The 27,971-nt window shown below is 42.9% G+C and overlaps 1 protein-coding gene across 4 annotated transcripts in view; it reads left to right on the top strand.

The window, feature by feature from the left end:
• Positions 1–26,239, top strand: part of LOC105569714 (RNA binding protein fox-1 homolog 2) — a 281,021-nt gene extending 254,782 nt beyond the window's left edge. Inside the window, exons 9-14 of one of the 4 annotated variants that reach the window (XM_012026389.1) lie at positions 2,837–2,993; positions 6,870–6,933; positions 7,891–7,917; positions 17,575–17,741; positions 20,015–20,078; positions 20,675–26,239. In XM_012026389.1, the coding sequence (XP_011881779.1) occupies positions 2,837–2,993; positions 6,870–6,933; positions 7,891–7,917; positions 17,575–17,741; positions 20,015–20,078; positions 20,675–20,719 (524 nt within the window). In that variant the 3' untranslated portion in view covers positions 20,720–26,239. Of the gene's footprint in view, positions 1–2,836; positions 2,994–6,869; positions 6,934–7,890; positions 7,918–9,139; positions 9,161–17,574; positions 17,742–20,014; positions 20,079–20,674 lie in introns of all 4 variants that reach the window. The other 3 variants (XM_012026390.1, XM_012026391.1, XM_012026392.1) reach the window with 3 other exon arrangements.
• The last annotated feature ends 1,732 nt before the right edge of the window (positions 26,240–27,971 follow it).

Consider the following 27,971-nt stretch of genomic DNA (forward strand, 5'->3'; position numbering starts at 1 on the left):
TCTGTTGAGGATGCTGTTGATGTGCTGCTCGTTGAATCCACTAGCCTAACAACCGTGCGTACATGTATTATACCTTTGGTATAATTTTTACCGCGCTTTGAAGAGATATGCACTTTCACGATTGGTCCATTCGTTAAAAGTATACGTACACGAGATCACTTCACGTAACAACATTCTATTCGGTGTTTTATAATTGAGCTTCTAAGCGAAAGCTTGGAGCTATACGGATTTCATTATACGTGTGCGTATGTTTTAAATACACACGACACGAGAGTTCGGCATATAATGAGTAAATGTACTCTCTAAAAATCAATCGGTGAATCATCACCGAAAACAGTGAATAGAGTCGCTGATTGACTTTTGGAGAGTAGATTGTAATGCAAAAATTTTCATTCCAATTTTTTTTCTGTGTCCGAGAGAGAATCGAAACGGCCATCTCTTAACAAGCTTTATTCTCTTCAAGGTGAACGTTTCAATGCAAACCGTGTATATAAATGAGAAAGCACTTGTTCAATCGCTCCATCAGCAGCCGATCCGAACGAGACGACTTGGTGCCGATGAAAAGGTAGGCAGAATCGTCAGTTTTTATTGCTCCACCTTGGACCAGCCGGGGAGATAAAAAGGATTCTTCCCGTTGCCGAGTTTGCTTTCCCAACTTTTTTTTTCTCGTCGGCTATGTCGATAGCTCAACGTTATTTGTCGTTTCCGTCAATGCAGCGGCTATTCATTAAAGTCACTATCCATCCATCAGGGCTACCTATACAGGTGTTCCGATCACATCATCTATCAACGCTCGAAACATAAATTAAGAAATATCTCAGAAATACGAGCCGCCGTACGATAGACCGATACATCATTTACTTTCTGGCAGATTGGTATCTGCCAGAAGTATCATTATACTCATAGTTCAGCCTAACGACGCTCGCAACCTTTGTCCCAATTCTTTCTTTGACGTCTCTGTAATTTCCAGAAATGCGTTTTAGCATCTGCTAAAGCAGCAGTCACCTTCCACGTCTTGCAAATTATCTCGAATCAAAAAACGTTACGTCTACGTTCTCCCTGTCATCTTCCCGTGTCTGTTTTGCAATCTGCGAGATAACAGAATCTCGATTATTTTCCTTTCCCTCTGGAAATACAAGGATTGGCTGATATTCCACAATCTCGTCGAAATTCACCGGGTGAAGCCCACTGTCGCGAATGTGAAATGCATCACCGGGCGAGAAAGCCCAGCAGTCACTGTTGTGCATCGTCAGCTTCCCGAACTGCGCATCCACGCGCGGTCTTCCTTCCCCTTACGAATACCGGCGTCGATCATGCAACCGGCAGCTGCTCCACAATGTGGACGGATCGAGTCGTGACATACACGTCGTCGTCTATTCAGCTCCATCGGAAAAATATTCCCTTCGAAAACCTCCGCAGACCAGACCGACTGAAAAACAAGCCGACCAGCCTCGCGGAGTATCTCTACATTTGGCGTTGCGTTCTTCGAGTTTTCTCACGCGCTCTTCCTCTCGCTTCATTTTCGTTAGATTCACGAAATCTCGATTTTCACCCAAGTGCGACTGACGTAGCTTCCGGCGTCGCTCCTCGTCGAAGCTTCGAGGATCACAAATCGCTCGCGTGAGCTTCGAAATATTGCAAATTGCAATTGTCACTCGCGAAAACTGTCCTCCTATGTTGTCCGCCAAAAGAAACTGTGGGGACCTGTCGCGAGCAGCTGCGATGATGCGCGGAAAAAAAATCTGATCTACCCGTAAAGGAGCAATTTCCCTGGGACGAATTCCGTTTCGCCGAGTTTCGTTTCTTTCCCGTCGAACCATTCCCGAGTGTCAAATGCAAGCGGAGCGGAGGAAGCGAACTTTTCTATTTTTGGTTTTCCGAAGTTCCCTCCGCCACACTCTCTGTTCTTACGCCGCGAGGTTCTCCGATGTTTTCCGATGTTCGTATTTACTTCTCGGGCGCAATTCCCCAAAGCCAATCTTTGATAGGAAGAACAAAATTTCCTGCTCGTGCCGCAGCTTCTCTTAGATCGAAATCTTGCTCCGCATTGGCAGGGTCAAATACGTATTTGTCGGTGAATCGTGCTTGTCTTTTTTTGGACATCGTTCGTGCTAGACGCACTTTCGAAACTGAAATCTTTTATTCAGAGCACACAGTGTTGTCCCTTTCTTTCTTTCGTCACACCTCATCGTTGAATTTTCATCGACAGTGGCAAATTTCGAATTAACTTCGAAGCTCTTGAGAAACTTGAACTCTTTAGCGGAGTAAATTGCAAAAGTACAGAAATCGGTACGAACATTTCATTTTTCAGACAATTAAACTTATTATTTAATTATATTAATTAATCATTTAAAATATTTAAATGCTAAATACCAAAAGTTTGTATTAATTTCCTGTAACAAGGAATTGATTATAAAAATTGATTAAAAAGCTTATCGAAATTTGACAAGATGAGAGTGCGATATCCCAGGTGGAAAGGGCCGAGACTCAGTCAAACGTCCTTAGATCAATATTGGGCTTGTACGAGTTTGCCGAACGTGCTGACTGATCAGCGAATAAAAATTTCCTAGGAATTTTTTACCCCATAAATTCCCACGCGACAGTGAAACGTTCGACGAGCTAACTCCCAGGCGGAATATCGATCCTAAGTCTCGTAACCGGGTATCAAATCAAGCCGCGTACCCCGTCTCGCCGGCAGCCGATGCGCGCCGCGGTTCCTAGAGGAGCAACCTGGAGTCCTGGCGGAGAGTGGTCGATAGCAGACGTAAGTCCCGAAGGTAGGCGAGACCTTGTGTAATCGTGCATGTGCGCGCGTGTCGCGTGTGTGTTGTTGCAGCAGCTGCGGCGCTTAGAGGAGTCGCCATACAGCGCGGCCGGGTAGGAGCGGCGAGGGCGACTTTCCCAACAGGCGCGGCCGCCCTGGCGCTTGCCAGGAATCCAGGGCCGCTTGCAGCTGCAGCTGCGGCCACGGCCCTGCATCCCTTTGCACCCACGTAAGTATCGGCCCAGATCAGGTTGCGTCTAACCAACGTCTAACCGAGTGGAGGTATTCCCTGTGCCCAGAGAGTACTCTGTTAAACGGCATTTTAACGTCGACGTCCGAAATTCAATTGGATCATCCACGTGGGCATTTCGCGGTAACCTGAGACGATGCCCCCGAACGAATCGACGTGGTATCGCGCTGCGGTATTCCGTCGGACTTGTCACCAGTCTGTAAAAGTCAATCGGTGGATTATCACTGAAAACAGTGAACAGTCACTGATTTACAGTTACGAGTATGATTACTGCAATTTTCAGTGGTACACACGGAATTTTCTCTTAACATTTACCCTGAAAATTATGTAATCGTGGGACAACGTGGCATTTTGAACAACTCTGTGAGTTTTTCGAAATTTTATAATACCATACGTTTTACTAGTAAAATGTCAAGAAGCTCTCATAATATTCTCCAAAATGCCAAATCTTCTCACAATTATGCAATTTTCAGGATCAAGTTTAAGAGAAAATGTACTTACAAGTGCAAATCATTGTTCAATTCGCTGATTGACTTTTAGAGAGAGTGATCCTTCCGTTTCGTGCCTTTTTTAAATAAAAAAAGTATCGACCAATGCCGTTAATGGAGTGCCTCGCACGGGAATACTTGTACGTGATCGAGGCCATCTTAGCAGCACACCTTTTGTACATGTATATCTGTATTTTAACGCTTGTTTCGTATCCTTTGTACGTATTCTTCTTGGTGAAATCTCTCCTGCAGCGAGTAATCAAGAGCGTACCTCGAAAATACTTTCGCGAAGTTGCGAAAACTTTGGCGGGGGTACGCGATAAAAACGAACGTGTGGTGTAACGACGATAATTAATTTACGTAGCCGGGGTGTGGAAGAGGTGCGTGCGCGTCGTTGAAGTTTCGAAAGACTTTTTCGCGATGGCCTTTTTCTTCTTAACGATCAGTACTTACGTAGTTAGCGTGATTTATATGCCGGTTCTCTTCCATGCGATAAAGTTTAGCTTGTTAGTTTAAACGTTAGACCGTGTTCTCCGACTAATTACGTTATTTATCTTTGATATCACGATGCGTAAACTTGTCTAGATCCGACCCGATCGACGGGTCCTCCTCTCTTCGTCGCCGGGCGCAAATTTGATTTTCGACAAACGATTTGTTATCAGCGGTCGGGATCTCTTTTCATCTTTTCCCGGGTTGTTCGCGTGTTAAAAATTCAATTTTTCACAGACATTAATGATCGCTGATGTAAACAACTGACCCGCGGCCCGGTGGCGGTCATTTAAACTGTATTACGTACCGGGTGCGAGGGCATCGGTTGAGTATATACACTCCATCACTTTATCGCGCGTCGAAGATTATCGAGTGATATCGAAAACGATCGGGGAAATTACTCGCTGCAATGAGTTTGCACGCGCCGCTCGTTAAGGCTTTGCCTGTCAATCTCACTGCGTCTGCACACTGCATGTCTACCTTCCCAAACCCATCTCCCGCAAACGCCCGTGTAACTCCGCGCACAATGCGGATTATAATTTGCGAGAGAACGCCCGCGGCTCGTTCGTTTCTCGCTAAATGGAGACTTAGAACGAGCTGGAAAACGGGGGGGACGCTCGATTGCTTCCCCGCGAGGACGATCAAAGAGGAGGCATTCAGGGGGGAAAAAAAGATTCGATTCCATGGAACTGCACTTTGACCGATTAAAAGATTAAAATGCGACTGTCGGATCAGCGCCGGATTATCATGTCGCGGTGATCGCGCGCGTTTTTTTCCTACGGAAAATCAAAAATCGTTGTAGAATATACGGATATTTTATCTTTTTTTTTCTTTTTTTTTCGGGCAACTTTTATCATTCCGGATTTTTAGGCGCAAGCATTCGCGTTCGAACCGTCAATCGTTCGTTCGTTCGTTCATTTTAACGTTACGGAATTGGACATGGCGTTGGCAGGAATGAAAAATTTGAATACGGACGAAAATCAATCTTCGAAGCCTGTTACATCGATGCACGTCCCGGCCACGAAATCGGATTTGTCAAACCCAATATCTATATAGTTACGCATTTTAATTTAACGCCCGTGTCGTTTCATTTATAAACGCAAATTATTAACGTAAAACAAATTAGAGAGAAGAAAATGTCGCGTTTTATCTTGAATTCGCGTACATCGTTGCACATAGGGCGTTAACACAGCCCCCCCCCCCTAAATAAATACGAGGCGTATTTCGTAAAATATTTGTATAATTTCAGGAGTGGATTTTGCGTATGGGGAAACAATGAAAACGGTCGAAAGAAAGTTGAGGCATAAACATATTTATATCCTATTTGTTTTCAAACTCGATACGAACTGGGTCTAGCTATTTACCGCGTATATGTAGTATTGTCTTATCGGCCTGAAATATCGTATATTGTCTGCCTGTAAATATTTTCGTGATGCTTTGGAAATCCGTCCTCTTTACAAAGGCAGTTTGTAGTTTGCAGCGTACACGATTCCGTGATAATTTGCAAGAGCAGCCTGCAGTTTCCAACGATTTCGAATTTACACTGAGCCGTGATAAGAGTAATGCAACAAAACGATAGACTCGATTATACTCACGAAGATTTGTATAACGTAGAAATGATTTTTGCTGAATCCAATATTGACAAAGCAAAAGACATGCGTTCATTTTATTTCCAAGGCAATCCCACGCGCTTGCCAAACGCAATATTCATGTGCATTTCACGTAATGCCGCTGCACTGTTTTCGATTACTTACATTTTCCGCGGATCTAATAGCATCGGGTGGTATCGAACCGTTAAAAGCATCAAGCGAAGTCGGACAAAACATTTATGCGCGCAATTTTTTATCATTGTCGGCTTGGTTAAGCTCACTCCTGAAATTACGCTCGCATTTTGCAAAATATCCATATCGCGCGTTAAAAAAGGGAGACCAGGGATGAAATTGCGAATCGATTTTAAGGCGCGCGCGTGTCGACAAGAATAAAAACAATTAGCCCCGGTCGCGGATATTTGTATTTATTTGTGTGTTCTCTCGCATCTGTTCCGTTTGTCTCTGGTTACTTTTTGTCCCCGGTCTCCCCCTACCTCGTTCCGTAACTTTTTTCATTCCTGACAGTCGAAACGAAGCGCGAATTCGCATCCCATAAAGTCAACAGGCTTTTTTTTCCCCGGGTCTTTTAAAACAAGATTATTACTTATTCAAGTTAAATAGACTTTTAACAACGATCTCCTCCAACGAGGATAATAATGGGAGCGAGCTACTCATAAAACTAATTCCATTGCGAATGCTTCTGTGCGGATGCAATATAAAGCAATCAACCTTTTCCTCGGCATAATTTATGATCTTCGCGCATAAAACAAACTTCGCGTTGTCGCGTAGTCGCGGGGGACAAAGTTTATCGCCTCTGTCGTCCTTTATTATTCTGCAAAGCGGGGATTATCGTGCACCCAGAAATAAATTTCCAATTTTATTCTCGACCGAACGCAATGTTTAATATGCGACGTCTATTAAACGTGCGCCGTGCATTATTGAATCGGAAGATTAAAAATTCTTTGAAGTGACAGCTTTTACCCGAACGTGTCCCTATTCGCGTTCGATATATCGGAGTCTTTGTAAATACTTTATACGCGCAAAATACAGGGGCCGTCGAATTTGCAAAACACGTTATTTTTTTTTTCAACGGAGATATTTATATAAATGGGAGGTATTGAATCTTTTTAAATAGAAATAATTGGACCGGCGGTTGTAACGTTAATTACACCTCGCAGAGAGAATCGTAAAATCCGAAAATTCGGTAATCCCCTACGGGCGCAGCAGTAGGCGGGGGACAAGCGGATAAGCCGTTCGTACTCATTGGTGCTTTTTGTTTTTTTTTACAGTGTTTACTACGACCCCTTCCTCGCAGCTCACGCAGCGTCGCAGGATCCCAACTACAGGTTGCAGGTGAGACATTTCTCAATTTCCGCTAATTCCCGCGGACGATTATTCTCCGCTTCTGGTGCACGCGCGACCGCAGAGAAACGGAGAGAAAGAGAGCGAGAGAGCGAGAGAGAGAGATCTGCGGCTATCGAGATACTCGAACGAGTTTTTAATTAAATCGAAGAATACAGCGGAGCGCGCATAGTTAAATGGAAACGGCGCGATAATCAATCACGTCGCGATCACCGACTGATAATCGGCTATTAATCGGAAAACAAACCCTCGCGAGCGTTGACGCGTTTTCATTATGTTGCGCTACACGGACATCGAGCGGACATAATTAATCGGGCGATCGGCGGACCAACTCTGATGGAATCGATACAAAACGTTCGACGCGAGCTTGCAGTGTTCCACGACTACGATTCGATAAAGCTCGACGATGAAATTTCTTCCGTGAATCCTCTCTTTCTGCCGACGTTGTTTCGACGATGCGCGAAACAAAAGCGTTTAGTCTACTAATACGAGATTAGATATAAAAATTGTTATGGAAATATGATCTAGCCGCGTAATTAATAGAATAGTAAGACTTAATTGTTTTCTTCTTCTTGAAAATTTCTTCGCAGACATTGTAGGTTTTTTAATTACATTTTAGAAATGAATCTCTATTTCCTAGAAGCACACTGGCTGCAAATAAACGTCATTAAACTCGACGGCAGTGAAACATTTTTTTTTCCATAATTGTACGTGCAGCATTCAAAAGATTGTAAGGGGCTCGTAATATCGTAGTCGTTACGCTGTTAATCGCCCCTTTTGCAAGCCCGAAATATTCTCAACGGTAAGTGCGGCCCGTTGGAAAGGCAAACGGAAAACGCTTATTCGCACGTGCACCGGAAGCGGAATGCGGCGCGGTATCTGTAAGACGAGACAAATGATCGCAGAGATTTTGACTAAAGTCCATAATCTCTTGGTGGACCCGTTTAGCTGGAATGGCCTCAAGCAACAGCTGACGTTAGTTGACACACATTTTGCCAGGCTTGCACACACGAGAGAACGCCGAGAGAGAAACCGATAACAATTACGCCATCCCTATCTCCACATTGTCCCGACCATTCGCCATTCTCATTGCATCTCATTTTTCGCCTGTCTCTTTTGTTCTCTTTCTCTTCCTCTTTTTCTCTCTCTCTCTCTCTCTTTCGTTCCATTCATGTAAAAATCCCGATGCATCCGGCAGGATTGATCGAAAAAAAGCGAGCACTGCTAACCGTCGAGATGATTATTTCTGCCCCGATGACGCTGTCTCTCCGACACCATTCCCGCGTGAATGGATTTTACATTCGACCGTTTTGTTGGCGTCCCCTTTGAAATTAGCTTCTCGTCAAAAAACAATTGTCAAATCTCAGCTACAACTACAACGGACCGCTGTTGGCGACGAGAACGGTTCTATTTGTTTCACTCTAATCGCATTCCCAGCAAATGTATATCTTTAATAAAAATTTTGATTCTAGTGAAAGTTACGTTAAAAGTTCAAACAAAATTCTGAATCAATTGGCGAAGGAAAATAATTTGACAAAATTTAATTTAAGATTTCCATTTTGCCGAAAAACACCACAGCAATATAAAGAGTAATTTTTACCACGTGTTTTTGGTAAGTTGGCTGTCCTTTTAACGTGCACTGATAGAAACATCTCTTCTCCAATGGAGTTTTCGGTAAGAAAGAAAAAGAGAACAGCAGATTTGATAAGCTGCATCTTTTAACATTGAATTACATTTCGAATTGTCGTGCATAATTAACTATCGGATTGGTTATCTTAGGACGCGCAGTCTTGAGACGAAATTCACGGTTTCATTTATACGAGAGTACTCTGCCATCTCTCAATGCGGCATCTTGTTGCATCTTGTTGCCTAAATGCATCTTCATCATGCACCTTCGGCATCGTCTTTGTCCCCGTTTTCTCCCCCTTTATATTCTTCTCCCGTCATCTTCAGCTGTTTAAAGGGATGATTATTAAGCGACGATATATAATCGCGAAAGAAAAGAGAAAAGTAGCGTTTGGACAGGGATAACGTTAACGCGCGTCGATTGTACAGACTTTTGCATCGGAAAACGGAGGGAGGGTTTAAACTCGCTTAAAGCGAGGACTTAATTCCCTCGTGTAAAAACTCGAGCTCGAGTTTTCGCCGTCCGGTATCCTTCCGGAATTTCTTTTCAGGTTTGCCGTTTGTGTTTCAGGCTAAAGCGCCCGCCCTGGAGGTAGGAATTAAGGGTCCGCCTGTTCTTCTCTCGTCTTCTCCGTCTGTTTTATCTATACACATCCCTTTTACTCTCTTTTTCTTCTTCCGTTTTATTCAGTCTGTTCTCTCTATGTTCTTTTCACGTTTTCGTTTGTTCGCAAGATTGAAGTGCTCACCGATTGTCGGCGACTACTTAGTTAAACGTGTTCCCAATCCGATCTTTACTGAAAAAAAAGAAAGGAGGAAAAAAACAGAAAAGATCCCTTCCATGAAAATCTCGCTGTAACTTTTCCTCCGATGGAAAGTCGTGTAGGGGAGCTGTAGAAGAGTGTTTCAGCTGACGAGGTTTTTTTCTTCTCCGACCATGTTGCGTCTTTTTTTTCGTTTCTTTTCTGTGATCCTTGATTGATATTAGCGTGAAAGACAGCATGTAATGTCGCCTTTTTTCCAGTCAGTAGAGCATGCGTCGCAAAGATCTTAGCAATACGTCGTAGGAGGCCTCTGACAAGTGGAGTAAACATTTTGTGATAAGTGCACGCAATTAAGTATGTCGTTTGGAGTTCCTCAATTTCGAGGGAGCTTTGTATTACGCAGGCCAGTAGACAAATGGCGTAGGCGGGTTTCGTGTGATTAGATAAAGCTAAGGTAGACGGTAGTCGTGCCACAATTTGTACCTTAATTATATGGTGTTGTAGCGAACCCATCACATGTTTAAATGTAAAAATATTTCTTCGCACTTAACTACGAAAAGAATCAGGGATCTTGTAATATTTAATTCGGGACTCTCAAGTACAATAGGATGTACACGGGGAGAGAACTTTCTCTTAAAATTTACCCTGAAAATCGTGTAATCGTGGGACAACATGTCATTTCGAACAACTTTACGAGAGCTTTCTGAAATTTTACCATACATTTTGCTAGTAAAATGTATACCAAGTCTAATTATTAGTAAAATGTATGGTAAAATTTCAAAAGAACTCCCATAAAATTCTTCGAAATGCTGTCTTGTCCCACAATATATTTTCCTGTAAGCAAAGCATTCTGTCAAAAGTACACGGAGAGAACTTTCTCTTAAAATTTATCCTGAAAATCGTGTAATCGTAGGACAACATGACATTTTAAACAACTTTATGAGAGCTTTCTGAAACTTTACCATACATTTTACCAGTAAAATGTATGGTAAAATTTCAAAAGAACCCTCATAAAATTCTTCGAAATTGTTGCCGTGTTGTCCCACGATTACACGATTTTCAGGATAAATCTTAAGAGAAAATTCTCTCCGTGTGCTTTTGACAGGATGCTTCGATCACGGGAAAATACATTCGAATACACGATTTGTATTTTATCACGTGGCTGCCTCAAACGGAACAAGCTTTAACGACGTATCTAGAACTTATTCTCAGGCTCGACATGGCGTAATCAATTTTGGTTGAACGGTCTGCTGTTCTAAGGGAGATCGCCTTACACCGAAAATACGTCTATAAAGACCTAAGCAAACGACACATGCATTACAATCACAAATATCCGATGGATATTAAAGCGTAGACCACTTTGCAGTTATGAATCACTGAGCAACGACCATTTGTTGGACGCATTAAACACACGAATAACTACTTTACGAGACCATCACTGGCAGACATCTCAAAAGTCCACCGATGACGACGTTATTGTGCGAATGTCTTGTTATAAATGTCGTAGCGTCAAAGTATATTGCCGCAAGAATTTTCATATCTCTTGTAAAGAAATTTATTACGAACAGCAAATGTCTAGAAATCGCGTAAATTAATAAATAAGGAAAATTTTAATCTTGAAAATTGAAGCAACGATGTTGGGCTAACATGAAACTACTATTGGCTCTATTTGTAGTTTCAGTCGTTCTTATCGCAGTTTACAAAAATGCAACATTACTTCCTTGTCGTTTGGACCAAAATGAACGTTAAATAAATCGCTCCTCGATGATGTGCGAGCGCGAAGATAAATTTAGTAGCGAATCGCGCACGTAAATAATAATCAAGCGTGATTAACGAGGCGTTAATTGGCGCCAACGGGAAAACGGGATTTTCGCGTCCGGTGAAAATTCGTGATCGGAAAGCGCGAAAGGTGTCTTCGAACTGGGTCATAAATTGTCTAGGCGTGCGCGTTGAGAATTTTTCGCGGCTAATTTGGGCGGCTCAATCTGCGAATTCGACGGAGGCCAAGCGGGGGGGGGGGCCTTCGTCAGCCGAGCGCCGTTTTCGTTGCCACCCACGTTTTCGTTGGTGGCAAAGCCTCATTCGCACGAGAATTTACGACCCGCCCGTCGTAACAGAGTCGGTCCAATTGCCAAGCTCTTCTTCGACTTTGTCGAGAGACCGCCGTAAATCAACGTCATCGGGGAAAACGCTTGTCATTTAACGACTGACGGGTTCATCCTGGCCAGATCTACGCGAGGATATTCGCGCGTTAAATGTCAACGGCATACAACGCGAAATCGCTATCCGTATATTCTAGCTGTTTATACAAATTTCCTGCATTTTCCCTACTTCCGAGACGTTAATCGTAGAATTTAAATTGGAAAGCTGAAGGATTTTCTGAGAAAAACACGTGAATAATTCACGTCAAGTGGGAAAGAAATACATGACAGTTCGCGTGTAATAATTTTCATAAAATTGTGGTTGTAGTCCGCGGTTAATTCGCAAAGCTAGATTTTAAAGGAAAGGAAGACTCGCGATAATAATTACTCTCTACAGCTTTCAATTCTGTAGAAATTTTATCTTACATTTTCATAGAGGAAAGTCCTCTATTATGAGATAGCAGGTTTTCGACGTCCCAAATTCAATCACAAATCTTTTTTGGTGACGATCACACGATCTAACAATCAATTTCCCACTAAACAGATTTCACTTTGATGCAATAAATTCATGGTGGAACCAATAGATGATGCTGTCTGATATTAGGAACTTGTCTCATAATAGGGGACTTCCCTCTAATAATAATAATTTTACTTTCCCATTTTATTACGTCAAGTATAATACAGACTAAGCAATATCAAAACGTTCAAGATCAGCTTTTGAAATCGTGGAAAGTTTGCAATTAAAGTGTTTAGCTTATTTAACTTTGGCCCGATAATTAGCTCGGCCGATTTAATCTGCGTGCCTTCTCCAGGGGAATTGAACGCCGTATCCGCGAAATATTTCGAAAGTCTTTTCGTTAACTTAAAATTCGAGGGCTCGTCGGGGACCTGCAGTTTAGGTCTCAATCAGCAAATAACGCATACATATATTTTATACTATATACCGTGTACTTGTATGCTGTAATTGGCAAAAGGTGTTCTTGCCTTCTTGTTATCTATCGGGTATTTTCGTAGTCGCGAATAAAAATTGGAGCTTTTATCTTTTTCTTGTTGGTACATAATTTAACGCTAATGAAAGGTACCTAAAGAAACGGGGAAGCGAAGAGAGAGAGAGAACATCAAAGCAACCGAAAGAAAACAGACTGGTCTTCAAATTTCGTAACCGCTGCTTTTAATTATTAAAATCAATTAGACGTGCGGTATTGCAGTTCTTGTTATTACAACATGTGAAAATGTTTGTTAACACGCGCGAGAAGACGAAGGCGCTGGAGTCGAAAATTTTGAAGGATAGCGAACTTCGCTGAATAACATTTTTAACAATGATAGAATAAAATGGTGAATATATTTGTCGTCCTTCCGTCATAAAAATTCGAAAATCGCCGAAGCGAGTTGCACAATTCTATTCTCTTTGCATTACAGACGACGCTATCTCTCGCGCATCGAAGCGCTTAAGCAAAGCTTAGCTCTTACTTGCCGCGATCTTCGTCACCGTCAGGATTTAATTGTTAAGCGTTTCACCTGCACCACAGTGTAAATAGAGGTTTCGAGTCTGCGGTTGCGCCGTTTAACGGGCCGTCTCGGACGCGAAAGTACGAAGCGCGAGAAAGGACGTGACGCGACGTCAAAAGAAGGAGAGAAGGAAAAAAAAAAGAAAAAGCAGACACCGACCACAACGAGGCGCTGAATCGACGTAACTGCGAGATAAAAAGCTATAATCGCCGGTTTCGCACGCGACAAGAGGACCGTTTTTTGCCGCGATCTCGGGCACTTCCGCTCGGTTGCCCCCGGAAATTGAATTCGGCGAGAAATTATTGCCCCCTTGTTTCCGACGATATCTCATCGAAAGCGGGTCCTTGCGGCCGTGCACGCGCTGAGGGGATTACATAATTCTCGGCAGGACCGAGTCGTGAGGACCACGTCGCTGCCCTTCGACGAGAGACCCTACCCCCCCCCCCCACCCCTGTTTTGAACAGTTTGAGAACGAAATTCCGCCCGAGAATATCCGCGGAGCAATTTGGCGCCTCTCGGCTCCGACTTTCAATACTCGTCGTCCTGTTTTCTTCCCGGTGGCAAAACAGCTCGCTCGCTGCATTGCCTCCCCCCGCGACTATTCCTCGCTGTCTTTTTTCGTGACAAAACGTCGAATAACAACCCGCTCCTGACCGCCGAAAGTTTCTGGCGCCGACTAAATCGTGTTTTCGTCGCGATACGCGAGCCGGCCAGCCAATTTGCTCTGCAAATCGCTGCTTGCAGCCCGTTATTCGCCGCGATGTCAAAAATTATTGAACGCCCGGTAACTCTGTCGTTCTTACGGAATTGCGAGCGGTTCCGGTAAAAAAAATTTTATCCCCTGTCTGCATTATTAATCCGTCGCGCGTACACCGTGGGCAGAATATTCTATTCTCTCTCTCTAAATTCTATGACTGATCCAAGAAAAGTGTCTTCTCGATCGAAGTTACGTCACTTTTCGAATTTTTCATTTTCGATTGTCCACCGTAAAAGGGTTTGCTATCGGACCTTAGTATTTTAAAACTGAAAAACTTTGAATTTCAATGTTGCTGTAATGCTAATAAGTGCATAATTGGCGCTCCAGTATTTTTGCCTGGTGAAACTCGATTTCAAATTCTGCAGAGAACTCACAAACCAAGGGGGCAACCACTTAATGTAATCGTATCTCTGAAATCATCACGAAGTCTTTACGAAATCCCCATGTAATCCTTTTGTCTTTATTTTTAAGTTTCTTCACTTGTTAGAGCTTTTTGAGATTTAACAACGTCACGTATTTTTAAGCACATAAGAAATGCATATAAGAAAATTATTTGCAATTAGATGAAATCGTATGAAATCAAATGAAATCATGTAATCGGTGGGACAACGTTTCAGCTGGCGGTTACCCCCTTGTTACAAACAAATTGTGGGCGGACGTGTGTTACAGAATCGTTGAGTTTCTTTCATACGACGTTTTTTTTCCATTAAACTTGTTGCAGTAACGAATCCTACTGACTAGCGCGCGCGATGGACAACGCTCGCAGTGTAACATTATAACATTCCTTCGTGCGAGCAACCAGATTTAGTATTCTGGAAATTTCCAGAATACATTTTGCATCGCTTTCCTTTATTAATTACGAAATAACTATACTGATCAGTGCGGACGGTATAATAATGCTTGACGTTTCGGAATTAGGAGTGGCAGTGCTGTAATATTCCTTTTGCATTGTCGCTCTTTGTGTTAATATTGAAGTAATGAAATGATAATTCATCTATTTAATATTTAAGTGAAGTTTCATCGAATAGCTAATATTAAATTGTACATAATATATTAGCAATTTGCGTGATACTCCGTTTACATGGAGTGCAGATTTGTTCGCGAACTTGATATGCGGCGACTTTTGATCGAGTTCAATTACTGTTCTATCTCGATTTTGGTCGTAAAAATACTCGGCTACGCAAATTCAAGTAAAATCTACGGCGAAACGAAAGTTTGATCACATTTATGTAATATAGATATCAAGAAAGGGTTGGGAAGTAACTCGTTACTTGTACAGAGTAGTTACAGTCAGTTTTTTTTTGTAACTCTAACTTAACTTCGTTACTTTCTCTCGAGCTGTAACAGTGACTCAACAGTTACATTAATAGTTACTTTATATATTTTTTAAACCTCCACAGATCGCATTAAGCCTTGCACTTGCGCATAAACGCCTTTACAATTGATATGCAGATTTGATATTTTTATTTTCATTGCAAGAAAATAACTGCAAACTAACGAGTCGTTATTTTTTTTTTTAGTAACTAACTGTACCGCGTTACTTTTCAGAATAGGTAACTTGTAACTGTAACTAGTTACATTTTTAGGGGAAAAAACTACAACCGTAACTAGATATTTTTATAAAGTAACTTTCCCAACTCTGGATATAAACCTATTGTATGCGGCTGTTCCGCTAATTACTTATTAATCGTTCTTATAATATTCAGCTGTAATTGCCCCATTATACTGTTTTGTAAAAGCATAGAGCGTGTCTCCTGTAATGTTACGCACGTAACAGCAATTCCGCAATAATAAATTAACAACGTGGTCGAACAATCGGGGGGGGGGGGGTTAAAACGGGGAACTTAATCCCCGGGCTTTCGGGGGAGCACTCTTGACACGACGATGTTTGAGCAAACTGCATTCGAGTTGAGGTCAAACGCGCGAATGGAAATGTCATGGAAATCGCGAGCATCTGAGCGCGCGTGTTACGTTGTCGCGTAATGGAATACATATACATCGGCGTATCGGATTGCACATCCTAGATGCATGCACATAGATCCTCCCCCCCGCCATCGTGCCGGCGCCAATGAGCGCCGCGCTCAACAGCCCTATCTTCATCGGGCATAAATCCCCTTGGTACACCGAGCGAGATTTCGATGCTGCGTGCAAACACTTATGAGGGTTCGCTATTTAAACATCCTAGTTATTTCCAACTGCGTCGTTACTACGAACGGCCCTTTTGAGGTTCGCTCGAGCGAAGTTACTTATTGCCTGGAGCACAATAGTCGGCGAGCACACGGTCGACGCGCCGAGAGAGGTCAGATTATTTATTGTCATATTGAGAATTTTCCTTTTTGCTCGCTTCGACAGTTGCGTTGTTGAAACAGACCTCCGTTTCGCCTTGTATTACTTAAAGCCAAAGGTATTTCGCTTCGGAAGGGACTCATTGTTGGAACGGTTTCTCCTCCATCGGCCGAGGCCTGCGCCGAGACTGGAGAGGAGAGGAAGCCCGGCGATTCGCCATCCCAATTCTTTTCTACTTCGTATATATTTTGTAGTTTTCAAATCTTTCGCCTTGCACCGTGGCTACTTTCATGGATCTTCATGTGGCATGACATTTTTACATCTCTCCGATTTTTTTTTATGTGGAACAAAAGAAGTATCCGCGTCGAAAAGATTTCCGAAGTACACTTTTCTCATTCGGCATTTCATTGTGTACGGAAAAAAAAATAGTCTCGAGATTAGTGCAAACGACGGAAGAATCCTTGTTTTTCAGTACGTTTCTGTATTTTAGGACTCGCAATTAGAAAGCGGAATGTTTGCATTGTCGCGAAATTTCATTCGATTAAACATATAGTCGCTTGGTGTCATAAATCAATTGAACGTCATCAGTTTCGACCAGATCATGTGTTCCTTGTAAATAATATATATTCCCCTCGGAGCTTATATAAAATATAGCTTCGAGTGTCACAGTTAGTTATATGCTCGAAATGTTTGAATATCCATGCACTGACATTTTTAAAACAGCGAGAGAAATGCGACGCAAAAGGTTTTCGACAATATTTTTTTCCCCCCTATATATTCAAGCCTGAAAATGTCACTCGGCTGTTGCATCTCGCTGTTCTATCGATGTCGCAACGAACAACGCTGATGCGTTTCATGTAGTAATTGTACATAGAAAACGTTAGCAAACAGTTAGACAGTAGTACATTCCGTTTATTTCGAAAATCCTTTGTCGAGACGAATTTTTTAATAGAAATTTTATTAAAGGTATGTTTTCGTAAGACTACAATACATGTGTAACGTTGCTTAAAAAAAACAGAAGCTGTTTTTTTTAGAACCGCACAGGAGAAAGTGATCCTGTTGAAATTACAATATTTTTCCACAACATAGAGCAAAATTACACATGCGTTGACGTCGCGTTCATAGTTGCGTTCCATTATTATTGCGTTATGTTATTAATTAATGCATATCTGATATTTAAATCATTTTTAATTAAAACTGTCTGTATATTTCTTTCGCATCAAGTAGACTGTCACATTGATCAATTGAGGCTACGATTGGAAAAAGCGCACGTCCATTTCAAAGTTTCCATTTGATTTTATTCAACACCTGCAGTTTCATTGATAATGGCTGTAATTGAGTACATTATCCCCGATGTTCTTTCCGTTCTGCGCCTCTTTTCCAGCCGCAATTGTCACTTCCCGCGGAGTTAGAGCTACGTTTTCTGTGTGCAACGACACGACGCCTCTAGGAACGATCGTATTAGTATCGTTTCTCGCTGAGATCATCCTCTCTGTCTGTCTCCGAGCTTGCTTGAGCCTTGCATGGCGGGTCATGGTTGTTGTTTCAGGCCGCTGCAGCGGCGGCCGCAGCATCACCGTTGTTGAAGACACCACTATCAACGGCACAGCAGGCTACGTACGCAGCTGCAGCAACGTACACGGCGGTGGCTGCGCGCGCATACGGCGCAGCTGCAGCTGCGGCACAACCGGTCGCAGGATATGCCGCAGTCGCGGGGTAAGTGCACCACATTTTCACCCGAAACCCCCGTGTATGTACTCTCACTCACCACGAATCCTCCAGGACCTCTCTCTGTCTCTCCCCCTCTCCCCTTCTGCCATTCGATATATAGGACGTCCTAGATTTAGCGAGCCAGCTTCCGTCCGCGGATTATTTAACAAAACTGGAATCGGGGGGGTTTTTTTTAACAAGAATATGTAACTTTTAGTATTGAATTATTTATCTGTCGCTGATCTTATTTAATTAAAAAAAATCTGTTGACGAAGCACGTGCAGAATTAATTGAAGAATTATTCCGAATCGATTAAATGCAGTAGTTCGGTAAATTTATAGAGATATCTCGCGCAACGCTGAGTATCCGCGAAGAGAACTTCTCGAGCTTGTTCCTCCTGTTCCTCTCGGAGAGAGGAAGTTTTCTTCGCGAACGCGCTTTTCTCATATTTAACGAGACTGGAGTCAGCTTTTTGGAGGGAATATGTGACTCTTGAATTACTCACTGATCTTATTTAATAAAAAAAAGAAATCTGTTGACAAGAAGTACGTGCAGAAGTAAACGAGGAATGATTCTGAATTGATTGAATGTAGCTCGGTAAATTTAGAAATATCTCGTACGACGCCGGAAGAAGAGCATAGATCTCTGGGAGGAGAAGAAAACTTTACGAACTTACTCCTTTTATTCCTCTTACAGAGAGGAAGCTTTGCGACTTTTCTTCGCGAACGCGCTTTTCTCGTGGGGTCTCGAGGTTTTTCCTTTGAAACGGTGCTTCATTTATCTCATATGAATTATTTACAACTCGTTATTTAACGTCTGTTATATCGCTATGTTTTACTCGGGGCACCGTTCGTTGTATCGTTGTAATATTTCTCAGCTATACATACATTTTTAATTAATGCACTGCGGTAATTGTTTAAGATACGTCTTGAGAAATGCTTAATACACGGGAAAAAAATGAAGTCGCTTGAATTAAACAAGCATAGATAATTCGCTCCATTGTACTTGCTATGGGTTTTTATTTAAACTAAATATTTAGATCATTAAGACAACTATCCGATGCTTTTCATTTATCAATACTGATGTTGTTTCAACGATTTTATTCCAATTATACTGATCTTGATGCAACATCGTTTTCTTTCCGTGTACGCGATAAGAAAATCTATGATAACTGATCGTTGTATTTAAAAATAATATATAGAACGTATCAGAGCGATCGCGTGAAACATTCGCATGTTTTGGTACTTGTACAGTGATGGACAGAATGGTTGCAACATTTTTTTAAAATGAGTTTAGGAACAAGTGCATTTAGAGTCACGGTGACGTTTCAAAATCTTCTCCGACACTTCGCTCGGTGGTCACATTCGGGAACCATTTCGAGCATCTATTTCTCTAGTAAGATTTTCGTCAGAGAAAATATTTCGGGACGTAGAGCCTAATCTAAACGCGCGTTCCTAAACTCGTTTAAAAAAACAGTGTCGCGACCATTCGGTCCGTCACTGTACACCCCGAGCTCATTCTCGTAACAACAAACTCGTTACATTCGGAATTACAACGCATAACGTCTTCATTACCGATATGAAGGGCCATGATTCTCCCATCATAACTGTGGTCAGTATGCAGTCTCGTACTGACACGCAGATGCACGCGTGTAGATTGGGGGGACGCTTTGAAGTCATTGGCTCGACCCCATTACGAGAGTGAGGTCGAGGCATATATCATGTATTGAACATCGCGATGAATTGCCTTGATCCCACCATCCCTGATGATGTTCACTATCCTCCTTTACCTCCGGCAGCAACCCCCAACGCTTTCGTCTCGTCTCCCTTTTAGCCCTCGTCAACAAAAATGTTAATTCTCCGAAAGAGGAGAATTATTGATCACCAGCACGAGTTGTAACACGAAAAGTCCATTCCTTGCAGCAAGTCCCGACGCCGCGGACGGCCTCTTAGGAGTCGCAGATGCATTTCCGAAATCCAGACCCGTCCCGAAAGTCCAGACACACCCTCCAAGAAACCTTAAAGCGCGCTTAATGCACACCTATCGGTACCTTCCAACGTAAACGACAGAAGGAATATCAAGTACAGATATGAGTATTAGAATTCGATTTCATATACGCGTTCTCCACTTCTCACGTTTCATTCAGCCCCTCTTGCGATCTTCCTCGCTAGCGGGGAAAATCGCGGAGGGCGGATAAATATGCATGCATGAAATCGTTCAACCGCATCGGGACGATAAAGCTCAAGGTATTAACAATCGATTCTTCATTGTTCTTGCAGTTACGGGCGTGAATACGCCGATCCCTACCTCGGGCATGGCATCGGACCTGTGGCGGGTTACGGGGTAAGAAGAAGAGAGCTTCGATCACGGCGTTGTATCTTTACGATTTCATTTAACGGTAGTGCCGTTAAATCGCGCGCACAGATCTACACCCGTATGGGAGGAGAATGGAGCACCCCCGTTATCACGCCGTAAATAACGGGGCGTTAGGAGAGACCACCTCGGCCGTGGCGCGTTTCACTCACATATGAATTATTAATGCCGGGCATTTTCAACTCGCGGGAACTGTGTCGCGGCGAAAGTTAATGGCTCGTGTTCGCATTTATCCTCTGAACGCGACCGTGTTCGGACCGCGCCTTGGTCTCAGCTTGCGCGGCGAGCGCGGCGCGTGTTGCGTAAATGTCCGTGGACGACCGAACGAAATGCGCGCCGCGTTCGTGAAGAAGTTCAATCGTTCTCGACCAACCTCGATTTAACGCGGCGATGATTCAATAATTTTTCAGCTCGAGCCCGGTTGCTCTCGCGTTACATCGCAGACGCGCCGTAACCGTGATTTAAAGCCCCGCGCGAGGCGCCGCTCGCGTTACTTGGCGTCTCCCTTCGTTTCGGAAAATTGTTCAACGCCGAAATTGTGTCTGATGAATTTCTATCCCTTGCAGGCAACTGTGTACAGAGGTGGCTACAACAGGTTCACGCCATACTAAATGGGATCGTTGATAGCAGAGCGCGAGAGCCTTCCAATTACTCAGCAGAACATGACCAGACACAAGTCGACTCAATCATCATCGTCATCTTTGCCATCATCGAGATCACCCGCGAAACGACGAACCCGTGCATGCTGATTCCGCCGGTTTTACTCCCGACCTTTGCCACTCGGGATCATCGTGAAGACACGAGACCGTTCTTGACTTCTTCAGCACCGAGACCGTTCGAGATCGGAACTGTTGTAAGCGCAAAGCGTCTATGTCGAATCTTGAAATAGTAGTACCTTTGAAAATATGCAAACGGGCGAGAAAAATCGGTCAGTAAATGCAGCAGCAGCGGCAGCGAGTTCGGCGCATCGGAGTGTCGAGTCGTGTTCGGCCGGAAGTCGCCTCTAAGTCAGCTCTAAGTCGCTCCCCTGCCAGCAGCTATTCGCAGGGGGGAGGACTTTTCTACCTGACTTTCGTTTCCATCTGACAAATCGGATTGGCTCGTCTGAGCAAATTGAAGTGAGTTTCAAACATTGAGATTAAAATGAAATTAACGGCAGTGCTAATCGCGCTTGCCAATTTTATTGCCCGAAATTATTCCCGATAACGCCACCACATTTCCGTATTTATACTTGTCAGGTGTTTTCAACGACACATTAACATGACTCCAAGCGTTTTAATCTCGCGAGAGGTTTCACAAGCCACTAAACGAAATATAATATGACAGTAGTTATATTTCTCTCTTTCTCTCTCTTGTTTATAGTTTTTTGTAAAATGCATTACTATTATAACCGATACGATGCATCCGATTCATGCACGTTTGCCCATTTACCGAGATATTTGTAATATAGCTGTACATTTGTTGTAATTATTTCAGTTTAAGAGACAACGTTGCACAATACAATTTGCATTCATAGTTTAAAATTAGCAGATAGTGTTAATAATTCGAAGGGGCTGCCGAATCGAGAGAGAGAGCCCTGAACATTTCGCACAAATATCGTAGGATGATTTGACGCACATTTATTTCAGTAATGGAATCAACATGAGCAAACGTGCGGTTACTGAATATACAACTATCGCAAAGTGACACGTAATATTTTACTACAGTGTAAAACGTAACTTCTCTGCTATGGCAGCAAGGCATTGACGATTTCAGTCGACACGAATCGGCACGAGGTGATCCGAGAAAGCGAGAATCTTTAGGTAGCTAGTTTAAAAGAAAAAAAAAGAAAAACGACCTAGAAAGAAATAAAGGCATCCACATGACCGGTAGGGTTTCTATGCCAAATAAGTGTGTATGCGCTTTTTGCGCGCGTGTGTATGCGTAGGTTTGCGAGCCGAAACTCTGTTCTCAGTAAACATAGAAGGGTAGCAAAAACCGGAAGAAGACAGGGACAAGAACCGCTTAAGACCTCCGAAACAGTATGTCGGATTCTAATTGCGCAGGGTCTAATCAAATCGATTCCTCGATTACAATAACGCGCAACTTCGAGCCTCATTTATCTTTTACAATTTGATCAAGCGCCTCGACCCTGAATTCTCATTTCGTATGCTCCATTTGCCGGACATTTAAGCTAAATTAAAGCTAATTTTTTCTCACTTTATGACTTCGCCGACATCGAACACCGACGTATTTTCTGTTAAATAACGAAATTCGAAAGAGGTACGTCTTGCATTAAATGACAAGAATTTGAAGGATCTGTTGAAACTTGAAAAGATCTGTTTTATAGTTTTAATTCTTTGAAACTTGAATTTAAGATTTACTTCCATGAAGTGGTTATTTCGAAACATTTCGTGCGGCAATTTTATTAACATCCTTTTGCGTAAGAATACAGCGGCGAATTTTGTATTGGAGCAGCGAACACGGTAATATTGTCTCATCAACGTCCTCTTTCCCTGAGAAGAATCCGATATTGAGTTTGCCACGCGATACTCCTTCCCCTTCTCCCCCCTCCCCCAGTGTGTACTACTTATTTATTTAGTTAAGCGACTGAAACAGACATGACAATTTTTTTTACTGCAGTAAACGTTAAGCAGAATCCACCTCGTAATCGCTAAGCGCAGAATCTCGACGCCAATGAACGAGAATGTAGTAGTAGTATGTAAACGAAGATAGATTTGTAGAATGCGTCTTTTAGTGTGATCGATCTTGCAAGGCGCATCGCGAACGCACGGGGCTCTGTCCGCTACACTAAGTCGGACCGCTATTGATCGGCAATAAGCAATATTGTGCGAGCAACTCTTTAGCGTGGACATTGCATACTCAACAGGTCGTTTCGGTTCCTCGATGTTGAAGTGACGCGCGCGCCTGTGTAAAACGAATTCGTCTTCTTATCGCAAGGGATGATTGGGCTCAGCTAAATGCCGACGTCAGTTGTAACGAAATACATCGAGTAATCGGAAACGCCGATTATGGATAGATACTTTCGAGTAACGTTAGCAGCGCTTTTCTTTCTTTTTTCGTCCCTTTTTAGTTGCGAGGTATCGACTTTGTGTACTTTGTGTATCTTGATAATGAAATATAATTTTTGTATTTACATATAAGATTTTATGAAAATTCTTTACTGAACTTTACGCACATGACTTTTTATATAAAATGTACTTCTCATTCTTGGGGAATTGTTAGTTTATCTGTAGAGATGCTTGTCTTTGAATCGCCGTCAATTTCGGTCTCTATTCCGATCGGCGTTCTCGGTCACTAGATCTTTCTCTTGTGACACTGCTTCCTGATCGAGTAGATATACAGCTGCGCCATACAGAAAGATGCTCTACTTGAGAGTAATGCGAAAGGAAAAGAAAAATGGTACGCACATTGAGTCGAATGAGTGATATCTCTGTTAAATTAATAATTAAGCGAGGATTTATCGTATATATTATACGTAAACGGATAAGATATGTTACGCCACGTTGCGCACGGCAGGAATAAAGAGACGTGTATGCGAACTGATGCAACCGAAGGGCGGAGAGTAAGGAGGAGAAGGAGGACGGAAGGGAGGAGCAAAGAACATAAGAAGTGTGAAATAGCCAAATATGACAAAGATGTTTTAGAAAGTACGGCAGGTAGTTTGGCCGTCGTTACGTTTTAATCTAATCTTCAACTAGGATTAGGCTAAGCTCTAGGACTCGAGGGCGCTCGAGGCAGAACGCGACAACTCTTTTTTTTTTCTCTCTTCTTTCGCGAACGTCGTGTACATGTACATAGATCAACGTAGATTTTTCGAGCACAAAGATAAAGTGGAGGAGCGTGCCGAGGAACGCACTATAATTTAGAAAGTACTGTAAAGAAGCAAGCAGAAGAAACCACACAGACATACTCATGGTTCTCGTAAAGTTAAACTAATGAACGTAGATTAATTAATTGATTATGCAGTGAATACCAGAAATGGATTTTGTCGCGGAACGTGACACGTGCGTGCTCGTCGTACGTGAATGACGGTTGTCGAGTCGTGGAAAATTGTCGGTTTCCCTTCCGCGTGAAAGGCAGCGCAAGTAACTGTACGCGGGCTCGGAGGAGAGATGATAAAAGGAAGCGAGAGACGAATACGTTTGGAAATAGAGATTTTCGCAGCCGCACTTACCGCGGGTGCACACGAGAGCACACGAGAGAGATTCTGCGAGGTTTATCTCCCTGTATATTGTACACTGTAATTACAATTTATACTTACTCGTAATCGAGACCTTTATCGATAGGCTATTACTATTAGTGGCTAGCGTAATAAAAGTCAAGCTCAAATTAGTGAGGCGGGAGAGCCGCGCGAGACGCTGTTTCCCTTCGCGGTTCCGTCGCGTCCCATTTTGTCACAAATGCACAACTCCCTTTCCTCGATTCCCCCTTTCTCTATGCGCGTTACCGTTGCAAGCAGGCCTATCGTACAAGATGTTCATAGAAACTAGAGGCTAGATCGGCTCTCTTTCTCCCCCGCCTTCTCCCCTTCCTCTCACGACTCCCCGGTGTTCTATGTTTCGCCCTCTCGACAGTGAAAGAAAGTAGCGTTCGTTGATTTATTTCGTTCTCTAAAAATGAAACTAGATTGCTTTACTATTGGGGGAAAAAAAGGAATCACGAGAGGATTGATGGAAAATTGTTTCGGCTATTCAAAACGTTGTCTACAAAGAACGCGACATATCTAGATGATAATATTATAATTTACGAGCAAGTCCAACCGACTTCTGCCAAATTTCCGCACGTTTACGGTATCTTCATGTCCCGAAACCCCCCCTCTTCACCGTCACTTTAGTCTTCGATCCTCGTCGAACGTACCTTCCTTTGCGGATCGAAGAGCTCGTTTCTGCAAACGTCCGTATTTTAAATAATCCACGTCAGATTCGAGTGAAATTGTTTGAAATACGGAATCTGCACGACGTGCAGAGAGGATCTCTTCTGTTCTGACGAATTAACGACGGATGCGCAAACGAGGGTCTCGAGCCTGAATTTTCAACTCCGCCGATGATTGATTTCTACCCCCGTCGATGATAAGACCCAGAAGCTAGTGGAATCGCGCAGTGTAACATAACTCAATGATACGCACCGTACATTATACGTATAATTAATTAACGATAAATACCGTAAAGGGATTTTTAAATGAATCTAGATGAATACATGACTACATAACGACACATCTTACAAGCAACATATCCTAGGTATTTGAGCACGGTGCTGCCGGAGGATTTCCCCTTTGTCGTACGATCATAGAATCGACATCAGGAGCGAGCGTATAATTTAATCGACGATCCCGCAGCGAAAACTGTCCCGAGCAGACACACGGCAGCATCGTGCTATTCTTTTCGAATTATTACAAGAAAAATTAATGAAAGATGTTCCATGACATTAGGACGTTATTATTAATGATATTTCTAGCAACGCGTGCGTGTAAAGTTTAATGTATCTGTATATGAGACATGATGCGTGTGCGTGCGTGTGCCGTGCTGTGTGTATGCGTGTGTGACGGATGAGAAACTCGTATCCCTTTCTCCACAAATTGGTGAAATCAAGAGCACGAATTAATTAATCGTTCTAAGATAGCACGAAGACAAAATGACAAATGAAGGAAAACGTGCTGTTCGAATCGCTGAGATAACGAACGGCTCAAATTGCCACCTGTTTTTTCCGCTTCTCTCTCTCGCAAATGTAAAGTAAACGGAAAACGGAATCCACAAAGAGAAACGCCGTTGATATTCTCTCTGTGTCTCCTTGCGGATTTCATCCTCATACCGCGCGTAAGCGATTTGTGCGCGCCGGGAGTTCAATGCAGTAGCGAGCTCGCAAGAGAAATTAATGGAAATCGGTAAAAGAGTAAAACTAGAAAAGAGGTATAAGAGAGCAAGAATATATGGTCAACTCGATGAACTTTATTTGCGAAATATTGATAGGAATATAAGGTGTAACTCGTGACACCTTTATCATTGTCTGATTTGATGATATTTTGTAAGTCTGGACCAGTTGTTAGGTTCTTATTAATCCCATAGCGACTTCTTATGGCGTATTTTCTCTGTATATTGTCAATGTTTATTATTAAATATTTTTCAAATAAATCTACGCTTTTCTCCTTTCCCGCTGATGTAACGCCAATGTTGCGTGTCAATAATTGCACGACATTGCCAGTACATTGGCCGACGTTATCGAATTATGTCCCCCTGTCCCTGCCTGCCCGAATCCCTGCCTACCTACCCGCGTTTTAACTTCATGTTAATGAGCCCACAAGTCTTTCATTAAAACCGTGACGCGATTTATAAGAGGCTCGATTTGGGATTATAATACGCGCGCGATTGGGATTTAACAGGGGTCTTTTCAACCTTGCACACATATGCGAGAATATACAAAGACGAATCACCCACCAGAATTTTAACAAATAAAAGAAATCAAATTATTTTGGACATTAGAGCGGCCAGTATCGACCACTTGTCCCGTCGCATCCAGTCTTCCTTCGTTGGGCCATACAAGACATACCGTTTGTTGCTGTTGGCCACACAGTCTGGTCATTTTGACCAGAGATCAGGATTTATAAGAGGTTCGATTTGGGATTGTAATACGCGCGCGATTGGGATTTAACATGGGTCTTTTCAATCTTGTACACATATGCGAGAATACATAAAGACGAATCACCCGCCCGAATTTCGACAGATAAAAGAGATCAAATTATTTTGTACATTAGAGCGGCCAGTATCGACCACTTGTCCCGTCGTATCCAGTTTTCCTTCGTTGGGCCATACAAGACATACCGTTTGTTGCTGTTGGCCACACAGTCTGGTCATTTTGACCAGAGATCAGGAAGGAAGAAAACCATTTCGCTAGTCGGTTTATCACCGACAGATATTTCGCACGGTTCGAACTATGTGCGACCCTGGTGAAAATAGAATTTGGAGCGTAAATCGAATGTAAGGGGAGAGTGACAGAAGCGTAAACGAAATGTGTAGGAAGCGTAATTTGGAACAGCGAAGCGTAAAAGAAGCGTTCGAAGTTTCTTTTACGCTTCGCTGTCCCAAATTACGCTTCCTACACATTTCGTTTACGCTTGTTTCACTCTCCCCTTACGTTCGATTTACGCTCCAATTTTTATTTTCACCAGGGGAGCGTCGATCGAATCAAAATGCGCGAGAAGTTAAGTAAAGAAGACTATTCATTAAAAATGTTTCCGTATTAAACTACTCGAGTATATTTTTACTTCCGATATTTGTTCGAGAATAAATAATGACTGTCGCTTCGCGACTCAAACTTTAAATTCAAACTTCAAGTATATTCGATGTATAGAAAAAGAGAATTTACTTCGCGCCACGTTTATTTTAATTCCGCGACAAATTTACATTTATCATATCGACGAAATTAAACAATTAATAATCGAACAAAGCTTACGACTTACCGACCCGCGCAGCAGCGGAGTTTAACAACACTGGTGCTGTAACACACGATTAAGAAATTCACATTAAAACGAAGAATTCAAGAAAACCAATATTAACGAAATAACATTTTAACATATATTTACATTAAAGTTGCTCCGCCGGCGCCGGATGCCTCCCAGGCCGCGCCTCCTCTCAGACTCCTGCATTTCGCACTGACACAACGCGCGGCACTCGCGAAAGAGGAGCTAATCGCCGAAGTAACGCACGACACGGCGCACTCCCGACGTTAATCGACGCGGACGTCACTGCAACGGGAGCGGCGAGTCGGTCGCGCGCGGAAACGCGACCCGAATCCGGCGAGACGGCGTCGCGCGAAATGGCGGGAACGTTTCGGCGGGAAGAACTCGCGGCGGAGACGCGCGAGGTT

Source organism: Vollenhovia emeryi, unplaced genomic scaffold, assembly GCF_000949405.1.
Source record: "Vollenhovia emeryi isolate VEMERY1.0 unplaced genomic scaffold, V.emery_V1.0 DF939123.1, whole genome shotgun sequence".
Taxonomy (NCBI): Eukaryota; Metazoa; Arthropoda; class Insecta; order Hymenoptera; family Formicidae; genus Vollenhovia; species Vollenhovia emeryi.